Source organism: Dunckerocampus dactyliophorus, chromosome 15 (genome assembly GCF_027744805.1).
Source record: "Dunckerocampus dactyliophorus isolate RoL2022-P2 chromosome 15, RoL_Ddac_1.1, whole genome shotgun sequence".
NCBI classification, from domain to species: Eukaryota; Metazoa; Chordata; class Actinopteri; order Syngnathiformes; family Syngnathidae; genus Dunckerocampus; species Dunckerocampus dactyliophorus.
The window spans coordinates 26231401-26257569 of NC_072833.1; the positions used below are offsets into that span (position 1 = coordinate 26231401).

The 26169-nt window shown below is 41.9% G+C and overlaps 2 protein-coding genes across 4 annotated transcripts; one reads left to right on the forward strand and one right to left on the reverse strand.

The window, feature by feature from the left end:
- Positions 1–28: 28 nt before the first annotated feature.
- Positions 29–14397, forward strand: ada2b (adenosine deaminase 2b). 3 transcript variants are annotated; one of them, XM_054800931.1, is made up of 9 exons: positions 29–151; positions 1404–1733; positions 6254–6473; positions 6540–6959; positions 8604–8694; positions 8765–8873; positions 10917–11074; positions 11149–11351; positions 11421–14397. In XM_054800931.1, exons 2-9 carry the CDS (start codon positions 1424–1426, stop codon positions 11506–11508), a joined length of 1599 nt encoding a protein of 532 aa, XP_054656906.1. In that variant the 5' UTR covers positions 29–151; positions 1404–1423; the 3' UTR covers positions 11509–14397. The 3 variants fall into 3 exon arrangements, with proteins under 3 accessions (XP_054656906.1, XP_054656910.1, XP_054656909.1); XM_054800935.1 differs by lacking the exon at positions 29–151 and having other exon boundaries at positions 229–1733; positions 6540–6750; positions 6832–6959; XM_054800934.1 differs by lacking the exon at positions 29–151 and having other exon boundaries at positions 229–1733; positions 11427–14397.
- Positions 9139–24495, reverse strand: LOC129195137 (probable polypeptide N-acetylgalactosaminyltransferase 8). The gene is made up of 11 exons (XM_054800930.1): positions 24222–24495; positions 19120–19369; positions 18850–19016; positions 18009–18192; positions 17743–17940; positions 16987–17101; positions 16725–16910; positions 16451–16588; positions 12914–13009; positions 12684–12851; positions 9139–12611 (listed from the first exon to the last, which is right to left on the reverse strand). Exons 1-11 carry the CDS (start codon positions 24409–24411, stop codon positions 12468–12470), a joined length of 1836 nt encoding a protein of 611 aa, XP_054656905.1. The 5' UTR covers positions 24412–24495; the 3' UTR covers positions 9139–12467.
- Between the last annotated feature and the right edge of the window lie 1674 nt (positions 24496–26169).

The window sequence follows — 26169 nt, forward strand, 5'->3', positions numbered from 1 at the left end:
TGTTTGTGCACACTGTTTGTCCGTTCATGCTCTGTTCATTAGTTAACCACATGCTATTTGTCAGACAATTATGCAGCCGCTCCAAATATTTTGCTGACTTGTGAGGCTCAGACAAGCGCAGTCTTTTGGGAGACACTGCTGCTCCTTACTTGTAAGTACTTTTACATTATACTGCACTATTCACTCTTAAAATGAGCACATTACTGTAAGTGTTACATGTTATCATGAATGTGTCTGTTAGCTCACAGCTTTGACATAGAACGTTGTTGGAGAGTTTTTAGAGGCTGTATAGGCGGAATAGGTGAATCCCATTACATTGCATTGTTAGCTGCCTCGTGCTAGCCCTTTTTCAAGAATGCATGGAAAAGAGAAAGACGTGTTCATGGCTCACATGAAGATTGTGGATGATGGACAAAATTTCCCCCCCAAAAAAGTACACTTTTCCTTTAAATGTTCCTCACCTTTTTGTGGTTACACTGTATTGGATGTTACAAAGAATGTTTTTATCTTTAAAAAAAAGATTGTTTGCGTGCATCTACGTACCTTTTAATTCAGTGGCTTTCAATTTCTGTCATGCCCCCACTGGGGGGCAGAAATCTTTTCAGCCCCCTACAATTGACAAACTATTTATCTGGACTGTACAGACTGAACTCGAAAGTGAAACCAACAAAATGGAGAGCAGTGAAGCATACAAGTGTATTCAAGAGTCAAATTGCATGCTGTCTTTGTTTCGTGGGTGAAAATGGTATATTATTTGTTAAAAAAAAAAAAAACATATTGAAGAAATTGTATTTGCCCTGTGCATCTTCAAGCAAAAAATGGCTAAATAACTCAAAACATACTGTAAATACAAGGCAGATGACGAGTTCGACTTGTGGGTGTAGTATTGTACATTGGCCACTAGGTGGCAGTAATCGTTGGAACAACAGGCTTTTGTTGCAGGTTTAAATTATTTCACAACAGGCACAATATTAAGATGAAAATAACACAGACTACTGTTGTGGTCATAACCCACCACAAGCTAAAACTCCACTGTCAACCCCTGGCGTCACTTTCTGTCCACTGCCACTAAGAACCCTCTAGGGAGCGCATTTGCTGTGACACAAAAGCACAAGATTTATTTACGTGTCAAATGGATTATTTTCTCAGATTATGTCTACTATATTGGGTAATAGGAGTGCAAAGGTGACTATAGGGGTGTTATTACATGAGAGCTCTAATAATGTTAAAAACTGCTTTTGGAAGATTGTAAACAGGTTTTAGGTGCCGTAACTGTGAAAATATTCCACTCATAAAGAAGGAATCCTACTTCTGGAACCAATTAACCGCAATAAACGAGGGATTACTGTACATTCTAACTTGCCAGTTCAATTACAAAGCATTGCCCAATTCTGAAACTGCAGTATTAGGAGGGGAACAGCGCATGCCAGTGGTACGGATGGCCATGGCCCCCTCACTCCACCAAGCAGTGACCCTCCTGTGGTTCTTGACGGCGGCTGTCGGGATGCCAGACCCGATCAAGCGGGACCAGCTGATTGCCCAGGAGGCCTCCAGGCAGACGGGCGGCAAGGTGGCGCTCACCCCGGTCGAGCGTAAGCTGGATGCCAAGCTTCGCCAAATGAAGGAGCGAGAGATGTGGGCTGACCCCTTTCCCCCTGCCCTGCACTTCTTCAAGGCTAAGCCTCTCATCCAGAGAAGCTCCATCTTCAAGTTGCTGCAGAACATGCCCAAAGGTGAGCACACTGACACACACTTTATTTATTTCACATACTGGTGTGATTGCTGAGGGATGAGCATCCATCACAAGTTGTGCAGAGTTACAGTGGCTTGAAAAAGTATTCATACCCCTTCAACTTTCCCACATTTTGTCACGTTCCGACCACAAACATAAATATATTTTATTGGCATTTTAGATGAAAGATCAACACAAAGCGACACACAATTGTGAAGTAGAAGGAAAATTGTACATGACTTTCAAATTTTTTTTAAAATAAAAAACTGAAAAATGTGGCGTGCAAAAGTATTCAGCCCCCTTTTCTCTGAGTGCAACCAGTTGCCTTCAGAGGTTGCCTGATGATTGCTGAATGATCAGCTGTTGACCTAATGATCAAATGGAGTCCACCTGTGTGTAATCTAACCTTAGTATAAATACAGGTGTTCTGTGACGGCCTCAGAGGTTTGCTAAGAGGACACTGGTCAGTGAACAGCATCATGAAGTCCAAGGAACACACTAAACAGGTCAGGGATAAAGTTGTGGAGAAGTTTAAAGCAGGGTTAGGTTATAAAAAGATTTCCCAAGCTTTGAACATCTCACGGAGCACTGTTCAATCCATCATCAAGAAATGGAAAGGGTATGGCACAACTGCAAACCTACCAAGACATGGCCGTCCACCGAAACCGAAGGAGGAGAGCACTGATCAGAGACGCAGCCAAGACGCCCACGGTAACTCTGGAGGAGCTGCAGAGATCCACAGCTCAGGTGGGGGAGTCTGTCCATAGGACAATTAGTAGTGCACTGCACAAATCTGGCCTTTATGGAAGAGTGGCAAGAAGAAAGCCATAAGAAGTCTCGTTTGCAGTTTGCCAGAAGCCATGTGGGGGACACAGCAAATGTGTGGAAGAAGGTGCTCTGGTCAGACGAGACCAAAGTGGAACTTTTTGGCCTAAATGCAAAACGTTATGTGTGGCGGAAGCCTAACACTGCACATGACTCTCAACACACCATCCCCACTGTCAAACATGGTGGTGGCAGCATCAGGTTGTTGGGCTGCTTTTCTTCAGCAGGGACAGGGAAGCTGGTCAGAGTTGATGGGAAGATGGATGGAGCCAAATACAGGACAATCTTTGAAGAAAACCTGCTGGAATCTGCAAAAGACTTGAGAATGGGGCGGAGGTTCACCTTCCAGCAGGACAACGACCCTAAACATAAAGCCAGAGCTACAATGGAATGGTTTAAAACAAAACATATTCCTGTGTTAGAATGGCCCAGTCAAAGTCCAGACCTAAATCCAATCGAGAATCTGTGGCAAGATCTGAAAACTGCTGTTCACAAACGTTCTCCATCTAATCTTGCTGAGCTTGAGCTGTTCTGCAAAGAAGAATGGGCAAAAATTCCAGTCTCGAGATGTGCAAAGCTGGTAGAGACATACCCCAAAAGACTTGCAGCTGTAATTTCAGTGAGAGGTGGTTCCACCAAGTATTGACACTGGGGGGCTGAATACTTTTGCACGCCACATTTTTCAGTTTTTTATTTTTAAAACAATTTGAAAGTGATGGACAATTTTCCTTCTACTTCACAATTGTGTGTCGCTTTGTGTTGATCTTTCATCTAAAATGCCAATAAAATATATTTATGTTTGTGGTCGGAACGTGACAAAATGTGGGAAAGTTGAAGGGGTATGAATACTTTTTCAAGCCACTGTATGTGTTGTGTAATGCTGTTTCGCTAACAAAATATTTATTGCATCAATTCTGAGAGTAACTTTCACATTCGTGCAGTTGAGCATCAAAAAACTTGAGTGAATGCTGAGAACAGAGCATTCACACCCACACGTTTTGGCCGCATCGCATCAGTTTGTACAAGCTTGTGTGAAGTTCTCTTGGACCCGAAATATTCATTGTGTGAATGCTGAGCGACACGCATTTGCGCCAACACACACGACGCACAAAGTAACCTACCTATTGCACCATGTGGGCATACAAACAAATTTCTACGCACAATACCCACGCCAAAAAAACATTTGTCCCAAGGCATGCTGGGTAGTTTGCGGTACTCTTTCGCCCAACATTTGTGTGTTTGTCGCGTTTTTGCTAGATTGCAAAGAATGCAGAGGAGGTCACCAGAGAAGTAAACAAGGAGGACTAAGCATACTCTTTGATATCCAACGTTTTATTGTTCATAGTTCATATTGTTGTTGCAGCTGGACTACCCAGCATGCCTTGTGGGTATGTGGAAATAACAGTTTTAGGTTACGTGCTATGTTTAGCGCGAGTGGTTGATTTATATCAGGGGTCTCAAACTCAGTTTCACTGGGGTCCAGTGGAGGTAGAGTGTGGGTGAGGTTGGGCCGCATCAAGTATTGGGAGTAGGGCTGGGAATCTCAGGGTACCTCACGATACGATACCATTCACAATACATCCATGTGATAACACCACTGTTAGTTCATTGTTGGTGTTTACTTGCCCCTGGAAGTACTGTATGGAAGTAACACTGAGCTTGCCCGGATGTTGCGGGCTGCAGTTACACTACTCTTTGATGTCCAGTCGCGGGCCGCAAGATACGATTTGGTGGACCGCAAATGGCCCGCGGGCCGCGAGTTTGAGACCCCTGATATATATGATTTGTTAACTTGCTGTAGATGTGTTTTCGACTCGTTGCGCTGTGAGCAAGTGTGTCATTCTGTTTGATGACCACCTACAGTATGTATAGACGGCTCCCTCCGCCAAATTTTTTAACCCAGTGTGGCCTGCGAGTCAAATGGTTTGGCCCACCCTGGCCTAAATCATCTCTCTAGTGCTAAAACACTTCCACACTTCAGGGTGACTCAGGGCCCCCTCGGTATGTGACATTGTTCCTGTCTTTCTCGTACATGTGTGCACACTGGCGGCCTCTGCTGCACAAAAAGGGTACTGACTCATGTTGGTTGGAAAGGGGTCATATTAAGGACAACACTCAAGGCTACTTGAGGTCATAATTCAATTGTATCTACTGGACTCCAAACTTTTAAAGTACATTACTTCTTGAGGTTACTCAGAAAGGTTATAATTCAGATATTTTGATGGATAAAAAGTTGTTTCTTTTTCCCAAAAAATGACGCCACATTATTCATGGTGCGGATGCTCAGAAACAAGAATTCACAAAGTCCTACGGGGCGTCCAAATATTTACTTTGTGAATGCTGAGAAATGAGCACACACACTAACGCTGTTGCGCATCAAAGGTTGTGTGTGTGACGGTGAATATTGAAATGAACAATTTTTTTAAATGGTAAAAAACTTGTATTGCTCTACACCAAAAATATGTCTGTGAATGCTGGGAAACAAGAATTCTCAGTAATGCTGGTTAGAGCTGTCAAAAGTAATGTGTTAACGGCGGTATCTAATTTATTTCATGAATTAGGTTACATTTTTTTTGTGTAATTAACGCACGCCTCTCTGTTACGGCAGACAGAAGCACAGTGGAGTGTTTTCTTTATTTCATGACTCTATTCTCGCTGATGGCATCAAAACTATGAATGAACACATGTGGAAGCCCTTGCTGTTCTCTCAATGAGCTTCATCAGGGAGTCACCTGAAATGCTTTTCACTTCACAGGTGTGCCTTGTCAGGGTTACGTAGTGGAATTTCTTGCCTTATTAATGGGGTTTTTGACTATTTTATTTATAATATAACATATAATTTTGCAGCTGCTCATTGAGGTTTAAATAAATCCATTTAATAATAAACATTTGATATCATGTATTTTTACAGTTATTTTGTATTATTTAGTAATTATTAGTAATTCATTTTACACAATACACATAATTTGCTAAATTTATGTCTACAAAAAAATCTGAGGAGCCACTTGAGCTCTCTAATAAGAGCTGAAATGTCCATGACTACTCTGGTGATTCATCCTGGGCACACACTTCCTCGTTCTCATTACAAGAACGTGAGATGCATTCAGGGACACTCGGAACATCACAAAAACAGCTTTACAGTGTGTGTGTGTGTGTGTGTGTGTGTGTGTGTGTGTGTGTGTGTGTGTGTGTGTGTGTGTAAATAAACAGGAAGATATAGAAAAACATAAAGTGGGAATTCTTATCACTCACTTCGTAACTCTTAATTCAGTTTGCTACATTAAGTATGCTGGACAATACACTGAAAACAAGTGCATTTACCTTAAATTACATGATGTCTTTGAACGCAACCCCTCATTGCTCAGTTTAAAAGGTACTTTTAAAGTACCTTTTAGTTGTATCAGGCATTGAAATGAACAAGAAACTGAAGAAACAAGCGTGCTCTAATCGTTTTTTCCAACACTGTGTAATCCTGTCCTTTCATTAAATACAGTAAATACGGGCATATTTCACACAGTTTGTAACGGTGATTAATCATGACTCATTCATTTTAAAAATCTGATTAATCACATTACAATTTATCATTTGACAGCCCTAATGCTAATGCTAATTAATGATGTCATGTGTAAATGCCGAGAGATGTTCTGCAACTTGAAGAAACAATTGCCCGCATGCTGCTTCTGGTGTGTCCCTCAGGCGCCGCCCTCCACATCCACAGCTCCTCCCTTGTGAGCGTGGAGTGGCTGGTGAAGAACGTGACGTACCGTCCGCACTGCTACGTCTGCTTCACGTGGGACAACTCGGTGCGCTTTGTCTTCTCTCAGCGACAGCCTTTCCCCCGCTGGGACTGCTTCTACTGGCAGCTGCTGCACACCCTGCGGGCCAAGAACGGAGACCCGGCGAGCTTTGACGCCAGGTAGTACGAGAAACATCCACACGGGCTCCTTCCTGCAGGCAGACCTCACAGATGCTTGGTCTTCAGCTTGATGCAGCACCTGACGCTGATCACGGAAGACCCAGATGGCGAGTACCCAAACCAGGACGCCGTGTGGGAGAAGTTTGAGAAGGCCTTCATTGCCACGGCAGGCCTGGTGAGCCACGCCCCCGTGCTGAGGGACTACATCTTTCAAGGCCTTCAGGAGCTCCACCAGGACAACGTCATGTATCTGGAGCTGCGCAGCGGTCTTTCCAGGGTTTGTGTGTCGTCGTCCTCCTCGACCTGCTGTAGTTTTTTAAATCTGCTGTACACCTTTTATTTTATTTTGTATTGTCAGGCGTATGAGCTGGACGGAACGATTCACGACAAGATGTGGACGCTGAGGACCTTTCAGGAAGTCACAAACAAATTTGTCAAAGATCATCCGGACTTTCTCGGGGCTCGCCTCATCCTATCCGTGCACAGGTGCCTCACCAAGTACACCTGTTGATAATTACTGTACAACACCTTTGCTTTTTATTTGCCATTTATGGCAGGACATATTTAGAGTTCACAAGCAAATACAAGCAATACTCCTTAAGTATACATATTACATCAGGGGTGTCCACTTTTTCATCCAGCGTGGGCCACATGGTGAAAATTAAAATTATTTTGGAAAGATATGCTAAGAAGTTGCATATATTTGCATCAGCTTTGTGATCTAGGTTAAAAAGCCTATTAGTGGTATCAACTTCAGTCACTGCTCTTCTCCTCCCCCCTCCCCTCCACCACCTTTTTTTTTGCTGTTTTCTCTTTGAAATTTGCAAAATATTTCAACTTTATTCTTAAATAATCTTGGAAAATTTGCTTTGTTTGTTTCTCATAATATCCCCACATAGTTTTTCTTGAACACTTCAACTCTACGCTACAAAAACAACATTATTTTTCCTCACAATATTACAAATGCATTCTCGTAAAATTGCGTCTTTTTTTCTCGTTTTTCCCTCGTAATCGTTTGACTTTATTACAGCTGCTTTTCTTTTTCCATTTCCGCTGGTGTTTTAAATTTTCTAACTATTTCAACATTCTTCTTGTACATTGTCTTCTCTAATTATGACTCTATTCACATAATATTTTGACCTTATTGTCATAACATTATAACTTTTTACGCAACCTAATTTTCCAAACATATTTTTATTATCTTTTTTCTTTAATATTTCAACTTGTAACTACTAAAATTATGTTGTTTTTGCTCATAATATTACATTATCCTCATAAAATTACAACTTTTTCTCATTAAGTTAACCTGATTCTTGTAAAATTACTGCTGATTTTTCCATTTTTGTTGTTGTTGCGGTTTTTGTTTTTTTTTATAGTTTTCTTGTTAAAAATTATATTTTTGAATGCGTCGTGGTCCAATTGAAAAAACTGTCGCGGGCTGCAAGTGGCGCCTGGGCCGCTCTCTGTAGTCCCCTGCACTAAACAGTGCTTATGACTTGTAAGGATTTCAACCCTGTGACTCAACCTGTCTTGTCTTGACTTGAGACTTGACTTGGACTTGCAAGACTGTACTTGAGAGTTGACTCGAGAGTTGAGATCTACGACTTGAGACTTGCAAAACACTGACTTTGGGAACGAGCACGTCTTCAGTGAAGGTAAAATTAACCGTAAATGTTTTTATTCCTTTCATTCGTCATTTATATGCGTTTCCAATCTAACCCTAACCATTTTTTTGAGTGCCAAACTATAAAAAGGTGTTTTGTGTAAATATTTTGGGCTTTCTGGAATGGATTAATTGGATGTAAATGGTTTATGGGAAAACTGATTCGCTTCGGTTACAGTTGGACATTCTGATACGAGTGAATGATGCTAACCAAGGTTCCACTGTGCTCTTTTTCAAAAAAGCAACAATGTGAAGTGAAGAGGTTTTTGGACAGTCGATGACATGAAAGCAGCTGTCGCTCTTCTCAACGAGCAGCGGGTGGCGCTCCGGGTCCCTCTTCCTTGTTTTAAAGATGGACAAAAGGAAGCGACAAATTCTGCAAATTCTACATCATTATGGCAACGCAGCACCACCACAAACAGATTGCAGTCCTGCAGGAAACACTGAAGATTTTGAGTGTTTTCCAGGGCTTGGAGTGCATCTGAGGTGAAAGCGGCTGTGAAGGAGGCCATTGAGCTGCAGAAGGAGTTCCCTGATGTGGTTGCAGGATTTGACCTGGTAGTAGGAAGTCCTCTATGGAGCCCGATTGGGTTGGGGCGTGCCGCTAATTATCGTTGTGTTGTTGCAGGTGGGCAGGGAGGATAGCCGCAGGCCGCTATGGTACTTCCGGGACGCTCTTTCCCTGCCTGATCAACTAGGCGTCACGCTGCCATACTTCTTTCACGCTGGAGAGACCGGTGCGTGAATCACGCAAGGTTCCTGACATGATTCATCAACTTTTTTTTTACATGTCTTATATGTTGTTTGTAATTATGGTCTACATCAGAGGTCACCAACGTGGTGCCCACGGGCACCAGGTAGCCCCCCACGACCACATGAGGTGCCCGCAAGCCTGCTTTTCATTCAGGTTTTCAGTTAATAATGAAAGAACAGTAGAAAGAAATGCATTCTGAAATACAAAATGTGAGTTGTGGACACCAGCATTTTGTTCATGTTCTGGTAAAAAACAAGCATATTCGCTTTGCTGGGGTTTAAAATAAGCTCTGAAAATAAATGTTACAAAAATGAGTAGCTCTTGGCCATTTTCATTTTGTAAAAGTAGCTCTCACAAGGAAAAACGTTGGTGACCCCTGGTGTACATTGTTCAAGTTTTGAAATGGTAAATTCGCAAAAATTTAATTCAGTTGATGGTGCCAGCCATGACGAGCTTGCTCTTGCTGTTCACTCTCATTTCCTGAAGTGATGCGATCGGAGTACAGTCACTCAGGTAAACTCACATGGCAGTGTACAAGACAGAGAATGTTTACAGTGATTATAGCGAAGATTTGAGCTACGTGTCAAAGGTTTTCGAGGACAAAAGAAGAGAGAAACATTTGGAAATGAAAGGGAGAACTTGCAGAACATGCACTTAAGCCTTAAGACATGGAGATGGAGTTTGGTCGCCTTCAAAACACAGATGGTATGCGTAAATTACTCCGGAGTTGCTTGTCCTTCAATTATTGTTTTAAATCGGCTTCTTAATGAGCGTAAAGGGGTCTATATAGCCTGTTTTATTTTGCATTTGTCCCCCACCCCCAAGTAAACATATGTGAAAAGATGTTTATCTAACATGCATAATGCTTTGCAGCCTTGTCGCTATCATGGAATAGTGTTTAGAAGACATTATGTAAACAAGACATGACTTACTCTGTTCTTTGACGTCTTGTCTTTTTTTTCCTGTGTCCCAGCAGAACAGCATCCTTTTTCAAAATGCATTTTTAGCATACATTCTAGCCAAATACTTCTTGTAAAGGTGTTCCTTCATAGCAGTCATCAGTGAAATGATCACTGCAAAGAACCGAACTCAATGTGGGCATCCATCTGTCTCGCTCTCTGCCATTTTTGTCTTAAACCTTCCTCTTTTGGAATGGAAAACAAACACACAGTATCGTTCGTTGTGAACATCCAGCAGCAACACAAAATTTTGGCGTGACTACTATTTTGATGAAAAATATACTGAACCAAGTCGACCATCTAGCTCGAGAAGCGTTTGTTTACTCCGCTATGAGACTGAATAGCGAGAGCTAGATCGTCATGGCTGGCGCCATCAACTATAAATGTCATTTTTGCAAATTTACCGTTCGCTTTCAAAAACAATGTAGAACAATGTAGAACATAATTACAAACAATACCGGGTGTCCCAAAAAAATGTATACACTTGCTGTAACAGTCTGTCATACCACGTATTAGAGAAGACTTTGAAGACAAGGAGTTGTACTTTCAGCCAGATGGCGCATGCCCACACTGCTATCGTGATGGTAAATCCTTCCTTGATGAGATCTTGCCACACAGGTGGATTGCACGGGGGGGTTTCGTTGAATCCGTTCACCAGACCTCACACTACTAGACTTTTTTTATGGGGATACCTAAACGCCAAAGTCTACGCTATGAGAGCTCCAACAGTCACTGGGTTGAGAGCAGCCATTGAACGTGAATGCACGCAAAAACCAAGGGAATTGTTTGGTGATGGGTGCGATTCCATTGCTTCGTGTTGTCAGCAGTGTCTGGACCACAACGGACGTCACTTTGACAACAGTTGGTGACAAAACAATAGAATTATGTTTGTTTTACACTTGGAAAATGTAACAAATTATGATAAACACCTCGTTTACAATTATTTATAGTGTGTGTACATTTTTTTGGGACACCCTGTATATAACATATTTAAACAAAGTTGATAAATCATGTCAGGGACCCTTTAACACCGAGCACCTGTGTTGACGTTGTGTCTCTATCCACAGACGAGGAGGGCACCGAGGTGGATCAGAACATCCTGGACGCGCTCCTGTTCAACACCAGCCGCATCGGGCACGGATACGCCCTGGCACGCCACCCGCTCGCTAAAGAGCTCTCTAGGAAAAGGAACGTGGCGGTGGAACTGTGCCCCATCTCAAACCAGGTCTAATGAAGTACCGCACAGCAGACCCTTGTGTTGGATCACATTAGTCCGACTCTCTGGCCTGTGTCTCCCAGGTGCTGAAGCTGATCTCGGACCTGCGGAACCACCCTGCGGGGGTGCTCATGTCCGAGGGCCACCCGATGGTGATCAGCTCAGACGACCCGTCCATGTTCGGCAACACGGGCCTGGCCTACGACTTCTTTCAAGCCTTCATGGGCATCGGTGGCCTGAAAGCAAACCTGGGCACCCTGAAAGAACTGGCCCTCAACTCCATCAGGTGACACTCCATGTGGAGACCGCCTGGTTTTGGTAACGTCTATTAACACGGCCTCCTCTGTGCCCGCAGGTACAGCTCGCTGCCAGACCACCTTAAGGACGCGGGTCAGGCCATGTGGCAGAAGAAATGGGACACATTCATTTCGGCTCACCTTTGAGAGCCAAACTGACCGTTTTTTGTGTGAACATTGAACTTTTGAAGGCTACTGTCAGTCGGATGATTTTAGAAATAAATCATTTTCTTTTATATATGACAGCCTGCAGAGTAAACCCACCCAAAAAAAAATCACTCAAGTTGGGAAGCTTTTGCATAACAATTTAACAAAGTTATGCCACAAAGCAGAATGTAACTTGCCATGAGATTTGTCTTTGGCTGATTGATTAATTGATTGGTTAAAAATGTTGGCAATCACGCATTTGATCGATCTGAAGTTTGTATCAGCGAGGTTACGTTGTATGTTGACGCAACAGAGGTATCATACATAGCCTCGGGTTCTTTCGTGTAGCAAAGACTTTTGTCCTTTCTTTCCCATGTTACTCTCTTAAAATAACAGTAAAGTAACGCAGTGAGAGCGTGGGATAACAGTGAGCATCAAAAATGTGTGAGGGAATACTGAGAGACAAGCATTCGCACCCATGCTGCGTTGTGTAATGTTCTTTCCTTGTGATGTTACCTTACCGTAATTTTAAGAGCGTAGGTGACAAGTGAATGTTGAAAGATGATGCAATAATATTGGGCGCATCGGAGTTCGTACGTGCTTTTACGTTGAGTAATGTTCTTTCTTTGCGATGTTACTTTAGCGTAATTTTAAGAGCCTAGGTAACGAGTGAATGCTGAGAGACGAGCGTTCGCACCCACGCTATTTGGCCGCACCAAAGTTTGTACACACTTCTTCGTCGTGTAATGGCCGTTCAGTACGATGTCACTTAGTGCCGTAATTTTAAAAAGCATAGGGTAACACTTCCCACCTTATAAGAGAAATGAATTTTGATAGTTTTGTTGCTCAAAGGAATGTCTTCTTTGGTGTTTGTCATCCGTGGGAATCTTCCAGTGCAAAATGTGAGTTCTCTGCACTCGCAAGCTGCTGAATTGTTACCTCGCCTGCTGGATCTGAGCCTACTTCGCTTCCCTCTCTTTGATATAATTCTGTATGTTCCAGATCTGACCCGTGCAGCGCTGAATGATAAGATGGTAGTAACTGTCTTGACCCACGGCGATCTCTAGACACCTCTTTGTCTCCCTGTTCTGGATGGACATTCCCTGCCGCACACGTGGTGAAGGCGGTCAGTGTATTCATGTTAAAGACTGCAGTACAGATGGTCCACAACTCACCTGTTTGAAATCCCACAACATGTGGAACTTCTTCTGAGCGGCCAACTTGCATTCATGCAGCGCCGGGTAGACGCCTGTGCCGGGATCCACCAGACAGCGGTTACTGTTGTACTTGTGGGACTTGATGCCGCCGATGTAGAGTTGTCCGTTGGTGCGGTAGTAGCAGCGCTGCACCACAGAAGGATGGCAGTCCACAAATGCAAAAAAAAAGTAGGTGTGAGGTGTCATACCTGAGGGGCGAAGTAGTGGCATGAATAGAGAATGGGGGTGCTGCCTGGAACTGGACCTTGGTCAATGCAGAGATCCAGCTTCAACGTGTTTATAAGCTGCCAATAGAAGCACAAGCAGTACGGCTCCTTCAGCACTCTGATCAATGCTTTTCCAGACCCGACTGTGATAAGTGAACTTCCGCAAAGTAGGACTCCTTATTTATAGATGGAATATTTTTGTAGGTATGGCATAGAAATCCTGTTTACAAACTTCTACATATGGTTTTTTACATTATTAGAGCCCTCGAGACGTGAAATCACACCCCTATAAGCACCTTTACACTCCTATTACCCAATACGGTAGACATAATAAGAGAAAATAAGACATGGAAAACCTATTTACCACCTTTTTAAATACACTAAGTCCCCAACTAACGAACACAATTGGTTCCAGACGACCGTTCTTAAGTCAAATTGTTCTTTAGTAGGGGAAAAGGTAATATTACCAATGATATAGGTACTACATCTACGTGTATACATATACAGTATATGTGTATGTATGTAAATATGAGTTTGGATGCAGTAGTAATATTAAACCAGGATAATTAATGAAAAAAACAATAATAAAAGTGATATAATAATACGTAATGATAAATGTTATTTACATTTGAAGAGGAGTGGTCGAGCATACGTCGTTGTGGAGGAGGAGGACTTATTGGAAAAAGGACAAATGGTGTTGGTGGTTAGACTCTTCTAAAAGAGGTAGTGTTCTGTGGGTGGTGTAGAATTAAGCAGGCCTATTAACTCTTCATAAACTTTAATCACACGCTCTGTCCGGGTTGTATCATACAGCTACAATTTAGCTTTCCATTTAGCTTTCTCTGCCCAGCGTCTAACTCTTCCTCTGTTGGTCCCATTAGCAGTGTCACAGTGCCCTCTACTGGTCAAGCATGTACAGTATAAATAATGGAGTTACAGTACAGTACTAAAAGGCAAAATACATGAAAATATAAACCAGTCGGCTTGTGTTCGTATCTCCGAAAGTTCGCATGTCGGATGTAGTACATAGCACCCCTATAGTCACCTTTACACTCCTATTACTCAATATAGTAGACATAATAAGAGAAAATAAGACATATAAAATCTATTTACCACCTTCTTAAATACAGTTTTTAACATTATTAGAGCCCTCAAGACATGAAATAGCACCCCTATAGTCACCTTTACACTCCTATTACTCAATATAGCAGACATAATAAGAGAAAATAAGACATATAAGACAAAGAAAACCTATTTATCACCTTCTTAAATACAGTTTTGAACATTATTAGAGCCCTCTAGACATAACATAGCACCCCTATAGTCACCTTTACACTCCTGTTACTCAATATAGTAAACATAATAAGAGAAAATAGGACATATCGGACATAGAAAACCTGCTTTCCACCGACTAAGTACAGTTTTTAACATTATTAGAGCCCTCTAGACATGAAATAACACCCATATAGTCACCTTAACACTCCAATATCATTTGGAGCCTATGGTTTGTTTCATTTGATATGCTTCCTATAGACTAATAAGGTAGGGGTGTCACAAGACATCTCAGTTCACGAGACGTAATGACATTTTAATAGTTAAGAGAATAAAATATAAAAAATGTATGACAATATATTGCAATCTCCTAATTTAATTTCTACGATGTTACACTCCTCTGCACTCTGTGTGTATGCTTGCGGCCCCGCCTCAAGCCAAAAGGTCTCACTCTGTTCATGCCCTTGTTCTATGGAACAAACGCACCAAGGTGCTGAAAGCAATGCACAGCGTGAACTCCCTTCCTGCCTGTTTGGGGGCAGGAGGTGAGGAATACATTACTGGATGATTAAACATGCTACACTTTTTATTTATTTTTTTTACTAATAGACTGTAGTCAACGGCGAAACAGCGAGGAACCGCAATATGATTGTTTTTTTTTTTAATATACAGTGAAACCTTAGTTAGCGTCTTTAATTCATTCCGCGAGGTCGAACTGTAACCAAAACGGTCGTTAACCTAATTAAATTTTCCCATATCATGCAAATCCAATCAATTTGTTCCAGAAAGTCAAAAATGTTAACACAAAACATGTTTTTGTAGTTTTACAATAATAGTTTGACAGGGGAAATGCATACAAATGATAACTGAAAGGGATAAATGAATGAAGGTTGATGTGAGTGAAAACGGGAAGGGGGTGCTGGTTGATCACTGCCACATTATGTCTTTGTCACGAAGTCACGTCTTCAGTGAAGGTAAAAGTAACCTTAATTGTTAATGTATCCCTTTCATTCCTCCTTTATATGCATTTAGAATTGTTTTATGCATGTAAAACTATAATTATAACACTATAAAAACGTGTTTTGTGTTGACATTTTTGAGAGTCAACCGGTGATGACGTCATAGACAGGCGGCATAAGCTAACAAGAGGATGCTCACAAGGGCGGACGTTTTGTGATTTAAAACAAACAAAACATTAAAAGTACGAATGCAGTGTATTAACAACACTACAAGACATATTGTACGGTAACCGGAGAATGCATGCAACTTGAGGCTAAATAGTGGCGTAAATGTTTTACTTTAACCCAAAAACACACTAAACGAGGTTCCACCATATTTGCATTTTTATGCTTGACAATGCTTCATTTAGGCCAAAATCACATAAAATTGGCTTAGATATGCAGATCTTTATAGTAATAGGCTGTAGTCAAAGGCAACACAGCGAAGAACCGCAATAAGATTTTTTAAATGAACATATGTAGAAAAAGCCGCACGGTAGTGAGGATAAGCGGCATAGAAGATGTATGGATGGATATATAGAAAAAATGTGATAGAGCACAGCCAAAGCGCAAAATGGCAAGGGACAACTGCTCTGTCTTGCCATCAGCGTTTTCCAGAGAAAAAGTGTTCTTGTTTTGATCATGGTTGGCACCTAAAATCTAGTCTTACACAAGTCACAAGTCTTCAGTGCCATTGTGGAAAGTTGTGGGTACTTTTAATTTCAACTTTAACTTTAATCCACAACAACAGAACATCGAGCTTCTTGAAGGGATTTGGCTCATTAGCGTGCCTTGATGAAGTGCCACAACCATATTTTGCGTTGCTGCTGTCATAATTTGGGTTGGATTTTGCTTTTTTGTCTTCCTATGAGCCTCATTGGACTGGGAGGTTTCTTCAGCAGCCCCAGCGAGGAAGCTTGTTTGCGTAGTTTGTCTCTTCGTGTATGCACTGGACATTTCAAACTGATATGCATTTACATTGAATTTGATGTAGCCACTCACAAACAATGTCTATTTACTTTTTTTCTATTACTTGTGAAGGTTTTCTAGTGGTTGGGGAACATGAAATGAGTAATAATCTTGAATGCTCATCGAGCTTCAGTCACGCAGCATCACTTAACACTGATTTCATTATGTCTTTATTGGAGGCACGCGGTATAGAAAATGGATGGATGGATGGAGGCACAGTACTTTTGTGTTGCGGGTTCATCATTGACTTGAATGTAGACTTGCATAAGACTCTACTCACTGCTCCATATGCCACCAGGTCGTCGAGAGGGTCCAACATGGGGTAAACGTTCTCCAGGTACCACTTGAAGGGCTTGCACTGGAGCCGCTCCCTCAGCTTCTTCCTCTCAGACACATCGCCGATGTCCACGCTGTGGTTCTGAGGGGACACATACGGGGAAAATATCCACCGTTCATGCACAAAAAAACTATAAACTCTTTTGGGAAGACCTTTTTTTTTTAAGATTTTGGAGCATCTTTAGCATCTAGTTCTTCTTTGAGACGTGACAACCGACCTCCAGTGGAAGGTTCCATGCGATGTTGACGTTGTGCTTGTACTCATCCATCCACACCTCGGCCACCCGCAGTGCGTTACGCTTCATGGTGACGCTCAAGTCGGGCAGGTAGGGCTTGGAGGCACGTTCGATGTGCGCAATTTTGGAGCAGGGGATGACTTCCACGCTGCCCCCGCACAGCCAAACCTGCAGGACAAAAGGAATTGCAGCACGTGCTGAACAAACTTTGTCAAACAAAGGGTTGGTAAATATCCTTTCTTACCCGGATGCCCAGCTCTACATTCTCACCACCGTATATCTTCATTCCTCCATCCAGACTTCCGATCTCTGCAAAGAACTTGCGATCCGCGACAAGTATCCCCATGATGGACGGGCTCCTTTTGGAGCAATAAAACATTACGACAACATAATCCACGAAACAAGGGTGTTCAGATGAGTGTACCACCCAAAAATGGAGAACATAAAGTCCCTGTCCACGTGGGAATGTTCTTGGAAATTATTTTTTTTGGCAAGTTGAAAAAAATTTGCATCCACGCTGTGCCAGATTTAGTAAATAGTTGTATCCAGATGAGATTGGAATCGATGGGAATGAAATCGACGTAACGCGCAAGGCACACCTACATGTGGCGCTGTGAACAGACACGCAGACGGAACCATGTGAACCAAAACTGTGGAAGAAGAAAACGCATGCGCATAAGTTTGTCGTCTTCCGCTTTCCAAAACTCATCTCGACTTACGACTAAGTGGAATTAGTTCTGCGGGTCATTTTGGAGAAAAAGAGAACAAAATATCAGGAGAATGTCAACTGACATTCATGCCATTTGAAATATTCAGATGTTATGTTGGCTTGTCGTCAAAACTCACTTCTGGACTCGTGACGGCAATGGGTCGTTGACATCCTCATTTTCATAAGGCAGCACTTTCACTTGCCGTTTCCAGATTTTCCCACTCTGGAAGCCATTTCAGGGCACCCAGAAAGCCGGATAACCCCTAAGTGTGAGATGTTGGTGGGACTCACTTGCCAGGCTGCGACTCGTCTTTGAGCTGGTACCATTCAGGCCTGAAGGACTCGTACATGCACCACAAGGCCCAGTCAAAGGCATCAGCAGCCGGACTGTAGCGGGTCACCGTCAAGTCATCGAAATTGACTTTATCAAAGACGGGTGTCAGGATGACAGTTCGGTCCTCCTTGATGCGAGCCAGCAAAGGTTCTACCCTGCGTGCGCACATAGGACGGCATGTCAGCAGTAGCTTTATTTACACAGCAGAAGAACTAAATCCAACCATTGCACGTGGACTTCAATGTGGGCGTCCAAGATGGCTACCACGTCACCGGTGGCCACCTTCCATCCTGACAGTCTGGCCTGAGTGAGGCCCAGCTGCTCGGCGTGTCGGACTCTCTTGAGCAGGCCCGGACGCTCCTCGTGGATGACGTTGATGTATTCGTCCAGCTTCTCCTTCAGGTCCTCTGTGGGAGACCACACCAGGTGAGTATTTGGACTCTCTGACCTTCCATCCATGCATCCATCTTTTGCTATCCGAGGTTGGGTCGCAGGGGGCAGCAGGCTAAGCAGGGAAGCCCAAAACTCATTTCAGCCACCTGTACCTGTGATCTTGTCTTTTCGGTCACTACCCAAAGCTCATGACCGTAGGTGAGGAATGTGAGGAACGTAGAAGGATGGGTAAATTGAGAGCTTTGCCTTTCGGCTCAGCTCCCTCTTGGCCACAACGGACCGATGCAGAGTCCGCATCACTGCAGACGCCGCACTAATCCGCCTGTCCATTCCATCCTTCCCTCACTCATGACCAAGACCCTGAGGTACTTAAACTCTTCCACTTGGGGCAGGATCTCATCCCCGACCTGGAGATGGCACTCCACCCTTTATCGAGCAAGAACCAGGCACTCGGACTTGGAGGAGCTGATTCTTATCCCAGCCGCTTCACAATTGGCCGAGAAACGATCCAGTGAGACTTGTAGGACCACATCATCTGCGTAAAGCAGAGACCCAACAAACCGGATCCCCTCAATGCCCTGGATGCGGCAAAAATTCAGTAATAAATTACTTAAAAAATTAAGTAATGAACAGTAGCAGTGACTCTCTGACCATGTTCTACCATAATCTACCGTTGGTGCTGTGGTCGTCCACCAGTACGATGTCTTTCAGGAGACGAGCGGGGGTCTTGTCGATGATACTGCGAATGGCCCGCTTGATGACAGACAGAGCTTCGTCAAGGTAGATCAACACCACGCTCACGCTGGGTAGCTCATCCGGGTACTTCTTCTCAGCACACCTGAGGAGAAAGAAAACATTTTTGTATTCACGGATGGACGCAGCCCTGAATAGATGTTCTTCAGGGTGTGGTTTGTTTGTCAGGATATTAAACTCGTTGTCACCTGGCCGGCCTCGTGTCGGGTATTTCCCTGTTGAGCGGGAGCCTGTCACTCAGGTAGGCGTTGTAGCCGAATCTGCCAAACAAGCTCTCAGCCTCCTTCTGTTCCTCCTCGGACAGGCCCTCGCCCCACTTCTTGAACAGAAACGAGTTGGGGAACAGTTTCCTCGGCACCTTCTTTTCAACAGCCATGTTATGTACTTGCTTCTTCTGCCCATCCGGCTCCTTTGATTCAAGTTTCTCCACCAGGTTGACTGTGGTGGAAAAACAACATTGAGTGTCTTTTCATCACTTCTTATCTTCTGGGAACGCTAGCCACACTGCATTGTTTTGACATGCCCCCTCATAGCGCTCTTTCTGTTTGGATTCAATCTTAGAGGAAAGAACCATCATTCTTGTATTTCAAGCTCAACACATAGAGATTTGCGTGGAACGGGTTCTTTTAAATTCATCCATTGATGCAAAATAGCAACTAGCTGTTTGGAGACAATCTGATCAAGCACAGTAGAGACCTGCTTTTCATGGGGGTTCCGTTCCGGACTTATTAGCGAATGCTGAAAAAAACAAAAAAATGTCTACTTTTGACACAGCTCACTCCAAATTCGCTTTTCTGCTTTTGAGCAGTGACATGTGGCCAAGGGAGGATGGAAAATACAAAAACGAATACAGTGAAACCTTGGCTATGTCATTATTTTGTTCTAACCAAAACATTAACTGAATCAATTTTTCCCATAAGAAGTATTGTAAATCAAAGCCAAAAATGTTAACACAAAACACTTTTTTTATGGTTTTATAGTTACAATCGTCCCATGTTGCTTCCAGACCCGACTGCAATTAATGAATTTCCGCAACATAAGATTCAAAGTTAACAAATGAAATATTTTTGTAGTTAGAGCATAGAAAACCTGTTTGATTTTCTAAATACACTTTTTAGCATTATTAGAGCCTTGTAGACATTAAATAACACCCCTATATTCACCTTTACACTCCTATTATTCATTGTTTACACCACATTGCAGCTCTTATGCCGCAAAGACTCAAGATGGCGCTAGACAGAAAGCTAGTGAGCGAACCAGTTAGCCTCGAATTTATTTCTTCTATACTTAAGAAGTCTAAACCCTTCCACTTCCACACGGGATGGAAGGATAACTTTTTTTCACTCTGCGATGTGAGTTAAGGTAGTGTCAAGTGTTAAGGTAATATCATGTAAGCTAATGTCTTAATATTTAATGTCATTACTGCCACCTAGTGACTGCGATTCTATATATCACTTGCATTTCAATATGTTTTGACTAATAATAGACCATAGTCTACCACCAATCATTTATTCATTCATTCATTCCTGGAAAAAGGCGATATTGCGAGAGACGAGTGTAAAACATAAATGAATGAAAGGGATAAATGAACATTTAAGGTTACTTTTGCCTTCATTGAAGATGTGACTATTGATGCAAGTGTTCCCAAAGACACGATGTGGCAGCGAGACATCACACGGACACCACCTTCCTGTTTTGCCATGAGTTACTTCTTGAATTCAAAAGTGTTTCTCACCGCAATAACCCAAAATGAAGGCACAGGAAGTTTGATAAAGAAGGTGAAAAACGCTATGGAATTGAACTGAATTAGTTCAAATGACAGCACAGAAATGATAAGTATGTGAGAGGAAGTGCTTCTGGGTTCTCTCCCTCTGTGTTTGTGACACCGGCGCTCTTTAAGAGTATACTTTAGAAGCTTTTTACGAAATCTCAGCTGCTAACATACACATTCAATCCAGAAAACAGCATTTTGGTTTGGAGTGTTTGACTTGCGTCACGTAATACACTCCTGATCAAAATTTTAGACCGGTTGAAAAATGTCAAGAATGTACATTTTGCACTGTTGGATCTTAAGGAGGTTCTAAGTAGAGCTTCAAAATGCAGAAAGAAGAAATGGCAGTGAGACAAAAAAGCATTAAAATGAAACAAGCTGTTCTATCAGCTGGTCAGAAGTTTAAGACCATAGCTAAAAAAAACCTGAAATAGAAATAAAATATTGAAAACAGGAGTGTGTAATGAGTAGCTGTGCCATTCTTGGTAATGAGGTGAAAAATGGGTTTGGGCATGCTTGATGCCAGTGTTTCCAGGAGGCTAGTGGGAACATTGCTCCAGGTGCTGAAGATGGCTTCACAGAGGGCATCCACTGTCTGAAACTGATGTCCATTTTTGTAAATCCATCCATTTAGATGAGGGGAACACGCAGGATAGTCCAAAAGAGCGATCTTATTCCTCTGGAAGAAGTCCGTTGTGAAGTGCAGCGTTGTCCTGTTGAAAAAGCCAGTCATCACCACACAGACGAGGGCCTTCAGTCATGAGGGATGCCCCCCTGTAACACATCCACATAGCCGGCTGCCATTTGACACCCCTCCACAACCTGAAGCTCCTTGTTCCTTTGAAGGATCACTGTGCCGTGTGGAAAACATCTCAGGTGGGATCTCCTTGCCATCCAGTAACATTGGAAGCCGTCAGGACCATCAAGGGAGAATAAGACTTTCTTCCACCTTTCTTTTTTTTTTTTTTTCTCTTTTTTTTTCCTTTTTTTTACCTTTTGCCTGTAAGGAGAAATGTGACTGCGGTGCTGTTATTACCTGTATAATGACTGATAGTGTCACGTGTCATCATAGACATCTTTACCACTACACACAACAGACTGCACCTGCAAAGCTGAACTAGAGTTTAACGAGAAGCTAAACATTTTGACATTGACCTAAAACGAAATAGAAACTGAAAAAACAAGAAAAGAATATTAGCGAGGAGGTTTTAGTGGAGATTCTTACAAGACACAAATTATTTCAGTAGTGTCCACAAAAAGGACAATAAAAAACAATGACAATACACTAGGTCCCCAACCAACGAACACAATTGGTTCCAGACGACCGTTCGCAAGTCGATTTGTTCGTAAGTCCAACAAAAGGTAATTTACCAATTATATAGGTACTACATGTACGTGTATACATACAGTATATACATACTGTATATGCGTATGTACAGTATGTAAATATGAGTTTGGATGCAGTAGTAATATTAAACCAGGATAATTAATGAAAAAAACAATAATAAAAGTGATATAATAATACATAATGATAAATGTTACTTACCTTTGAAGAGGAGTGGTCGAGCACACGTCGTTGTGGTGGAGGAGAAGGAGGAGTTATTGAATAAAGGACAAATCGTCGTCATTGTTAGACTCTTCTAAAAGAGGTAGTGTTCTGTGGGTGGTGTAGAATTAAGCAGGCCTATTAACTCTTCATAAACTTTAATCACACGCTCTGTCTGGGTTGTATCATACAACTACAACTTCCTCTCTCCTGTTCCTCTTCTTCTTCTACCTGTTGGTCCCATTAGCAGTGTCACAGTGCCCTCTACTGGTCAAGCATGTAGCAGTATAAATACTGATGGAGTTACTACAAGGCACAATACATGAAAATATAGACCAGTCAGCTTGCATTCGTATCTCCGAATGTTTGCTAGTCAGATGTTCGTAAGTTGGGGACCTAGTGTATCATATAATATTTTAATTTTCTTTATTTAATTTTGCTAAAATTATTACAATGGAAGGCAATTTAATATAAAATAAAATACATATTATATTGTACTATATATGATTATTTTTCATATTTTTGTGTTGGGGGAAAAAGAAATCGTAAATATAATTACTCTTTATAATATTATCAAGTATAAAATATTGCACAGTTTATTATTTTATATAAGATTTTGTGAGGAAAATATGATTAATAAAAACAAATAATATATATATATATTTTTTTTAAAGGAAACGGGGGGGGGGGACGAGAGGGGGACAAAAACAAAAAAAGAGAGACAAGAGACAAGGACAACAGCAGCAACAACAACAATAGTGACAGAACAACAGAAACATACAGAACGACATCAGCAAATAAATGTCTGTGACAACTATAAAGACAAACAAGGACATCAGGACAAAGGACAAAACAATATCAACAACCACAATGACAACGCTGTCAATGACAATCACACATAATAGTAGTCATGAAATGATGAACTATGATAGTGATCACAATGACAATACTGCATTGAAACAGTCACACATAATAGTAGTAATGAAATGATGAACTATGATAGTGATCACAATGATAATACTGCATTGAAACAGTCACACATAATAGTAGTAATGAAATGATGAACTATGATAGTGATCACAATGACAATACTGCATTGAAACAGTCACACATAATTGTAGTAATGAAATTATGAACTATGATACCGATCACAATGATAATACTGCATTGGAACAGTCACACATAATAGCAGTCATGAAATGGTTTTCCATGATAGTGAACAGAATGATAATTACTGTAATGCACATCATTGTAAAAAAAAACTATAGCCATACTGCTGATATCACCGTCGCTGTAATAAAACCAACAACATAACAACACCCTGGTTAACTCAGTGAGTAATGTGTTTCTTCCACCTTTCAATGTCCCATGTTTGATGCGAATTCCAAATGCCCACTTTTGTGAAGAGCTTTGTTCTATTTATGCTATTTTTATTATATCACATTTATCGTATGACATCATAATTCCCACATATCCGCCCGATAGTTAGCGGCCACCCCTAGTGTGTCAACCTTTTTCACAGTCACAACAAACGCAGATACACGGCGGCAGCAGCAGCACTGCTGTCAGTGTCCGCTACGGAGAATGCACTCGTTTTGGAGACAAAACTGAGAGTCTTTCAACACAAAGACACGTGTGTATTAAATGTTGTGTAATGTTCTTATCAATTACAGCAAAAGTGTTGAGATGATTCACTTGTTTGGTAATAATAATCCCCCCCGGAGGATTTTAAGAACGTTACCTAGCTCAGGAAATAGAATATTTCTCCCATTCACACTTGTGAGTAGATGATAAACATTCATATTTAAAATGGTTTCTGGGCTTTGTAAGTAGAAACTAAAGCTGACAGAGAGCTGTTGAGGTGAGAATAAAACTTTAGCCAGTGCAGTACAAGGAAGTACCAAAGGACCCCCACATGACTAAATACGCCCCTGGTCCAGACCAGAGTAGCAAACCAGAAATATTGGACTCACAGAGCCTGTCGATGTCCACCTCCATCTTCTCCAGCCTCTCGGACATGCCCTGCCCCCTGACGGAGTGGTAGTTGACCCCCTGGAAGCTCTGCGAATGGCTTTGCACCTCGCTGTAAATGGAGCGCAGGTACAGGAGGCACGCCGCCACCAAGATTGCCAGCAGTAATCCTTTGAGCCTGCCGGACCTCATTGTGGTGTTACCTCTGGATTGCAAGAAGACAAACTGGGGCGGAAGGAGAAAGAAGTCTTTGGTTTTTTATGCAGGCCTTCTTGGCCCTCCTGCTGCAAGTGCATTTCTATATGACAGGCATGCGCGGTGACAATCTCTTGCTTTTATTTGAAGTATCTCACTCATCTGATCAAAGGAGAGGGAGGGGCCTCACTCTCCATATGTGTCCTTTGACCAAAGATGGCAATGCTGATTTTTGATTGACACTTGTGAGAGAGTAGTGTTAGTGTACTGTACCAACATGTGCAATATTGCGCTCGCAGGGCAGGGCATCAGACCAGGAAGTCCAGCAACTGCCACCGCCCGGCATCCTTGTGTACTCGCGCCGGCCTTTGAACTGGCGCACATCCACCAGCTGTCGCTTATCATCAGGCCATCAAAACGCGCTCATCGATTCCATTTCACACACGCGTTTACAGGGCAGGTTAAATATGCACCTATTTAATCCAGTTGAATCATAATATAACGTTAAGGGAAGGAAGTTTTTGAAGGGAGGGAATTATTGTTTGCTTATAGATTAACAGCACTGGCCCTTTTTTTTCTTTCTTTTCAAATCAGGGCTTCCATCCTGGTCGTCACGTGATGACGAGGTCATATTAAACTGGATGAAGCAATTTCAGTGGAAATTGACCTGAAATGCTCTAGAAATGTATGAATGTTGAAATGTAGCATGAATATAGAACTACAGTAATCCCTCATTTATCACGGTAGGAATGTTACAGTCCCCGTGTCTAAGTGACGGTAAAATCTGACACTGCATGTGCGCTCGTTTGGGAGAGTCCGTGGGGACGTCGCTGAAAATCCAGCTTTTTCATGGGATATCGATATTGTATTTTCATTCTTAACCACATCGATTGTACGACTGCTTTGAAAGTGAAGTCGAATTTTCAAACTCATGGATCAAAGCTTCAGGACAAGATAAATGGTATGTAGGATATGAATTCAATTTAATATCTATATGCAGATGAAATGTCATTAAAATATCAGCAAAATATGTTAATTTTGCCCCGCAATTACTGTTTACATGCAATTTGTAGTGCGGCATGGAAACCAGTACAGCTTGCTGTTGCACTAACGCACTTGATTTTCTTTACCAAAAAAATATAAATGGCTACTCTGTTGACTTCTAAAACACATGTCAGCCAACGTTATTATACGTACACTCTACATAAATATAAACTCAACACTTTTGTTCTTGCTCCCATTTTTTATGAGATGTATGTTTCAAAGATGTAAAACTTGTTCCACATCCACAATATCAGCATTTCTCTCAAATATTGTTGACAAATCTGTCTAAATGTGTGATAGTGATAGTGTGATTATATCACCCACCCGCCTTTTACTGCCCACAATAAAAGGCCACTCTGAAATGTGCAGTTTTATCACACAGATTCCATACATCACAGCTTTCATCTTGACTCCATGTTAAAGCAATGAGGTATCACATTAAATAATAAAGTTCACATAAAGTTCAAGTCATGTTTTATCAGATAGAATTCATCACAGACTGGATTTTACATGTTTCGAAATGTAGTAACATTCCTAATCACGGTGAATTGGTTCCAGGGCGTTAAATCAACGTCAGCAATATATGAGTCAATGTTAATAAATGGAATATTTTTGTAATTGGAGCATAGAAAACCTGCTTATGACTTTCTAAATACTGTTTTTAATATCATTGGAGCCCTGTAGACATGAAATAACACCCCTATAGTGACT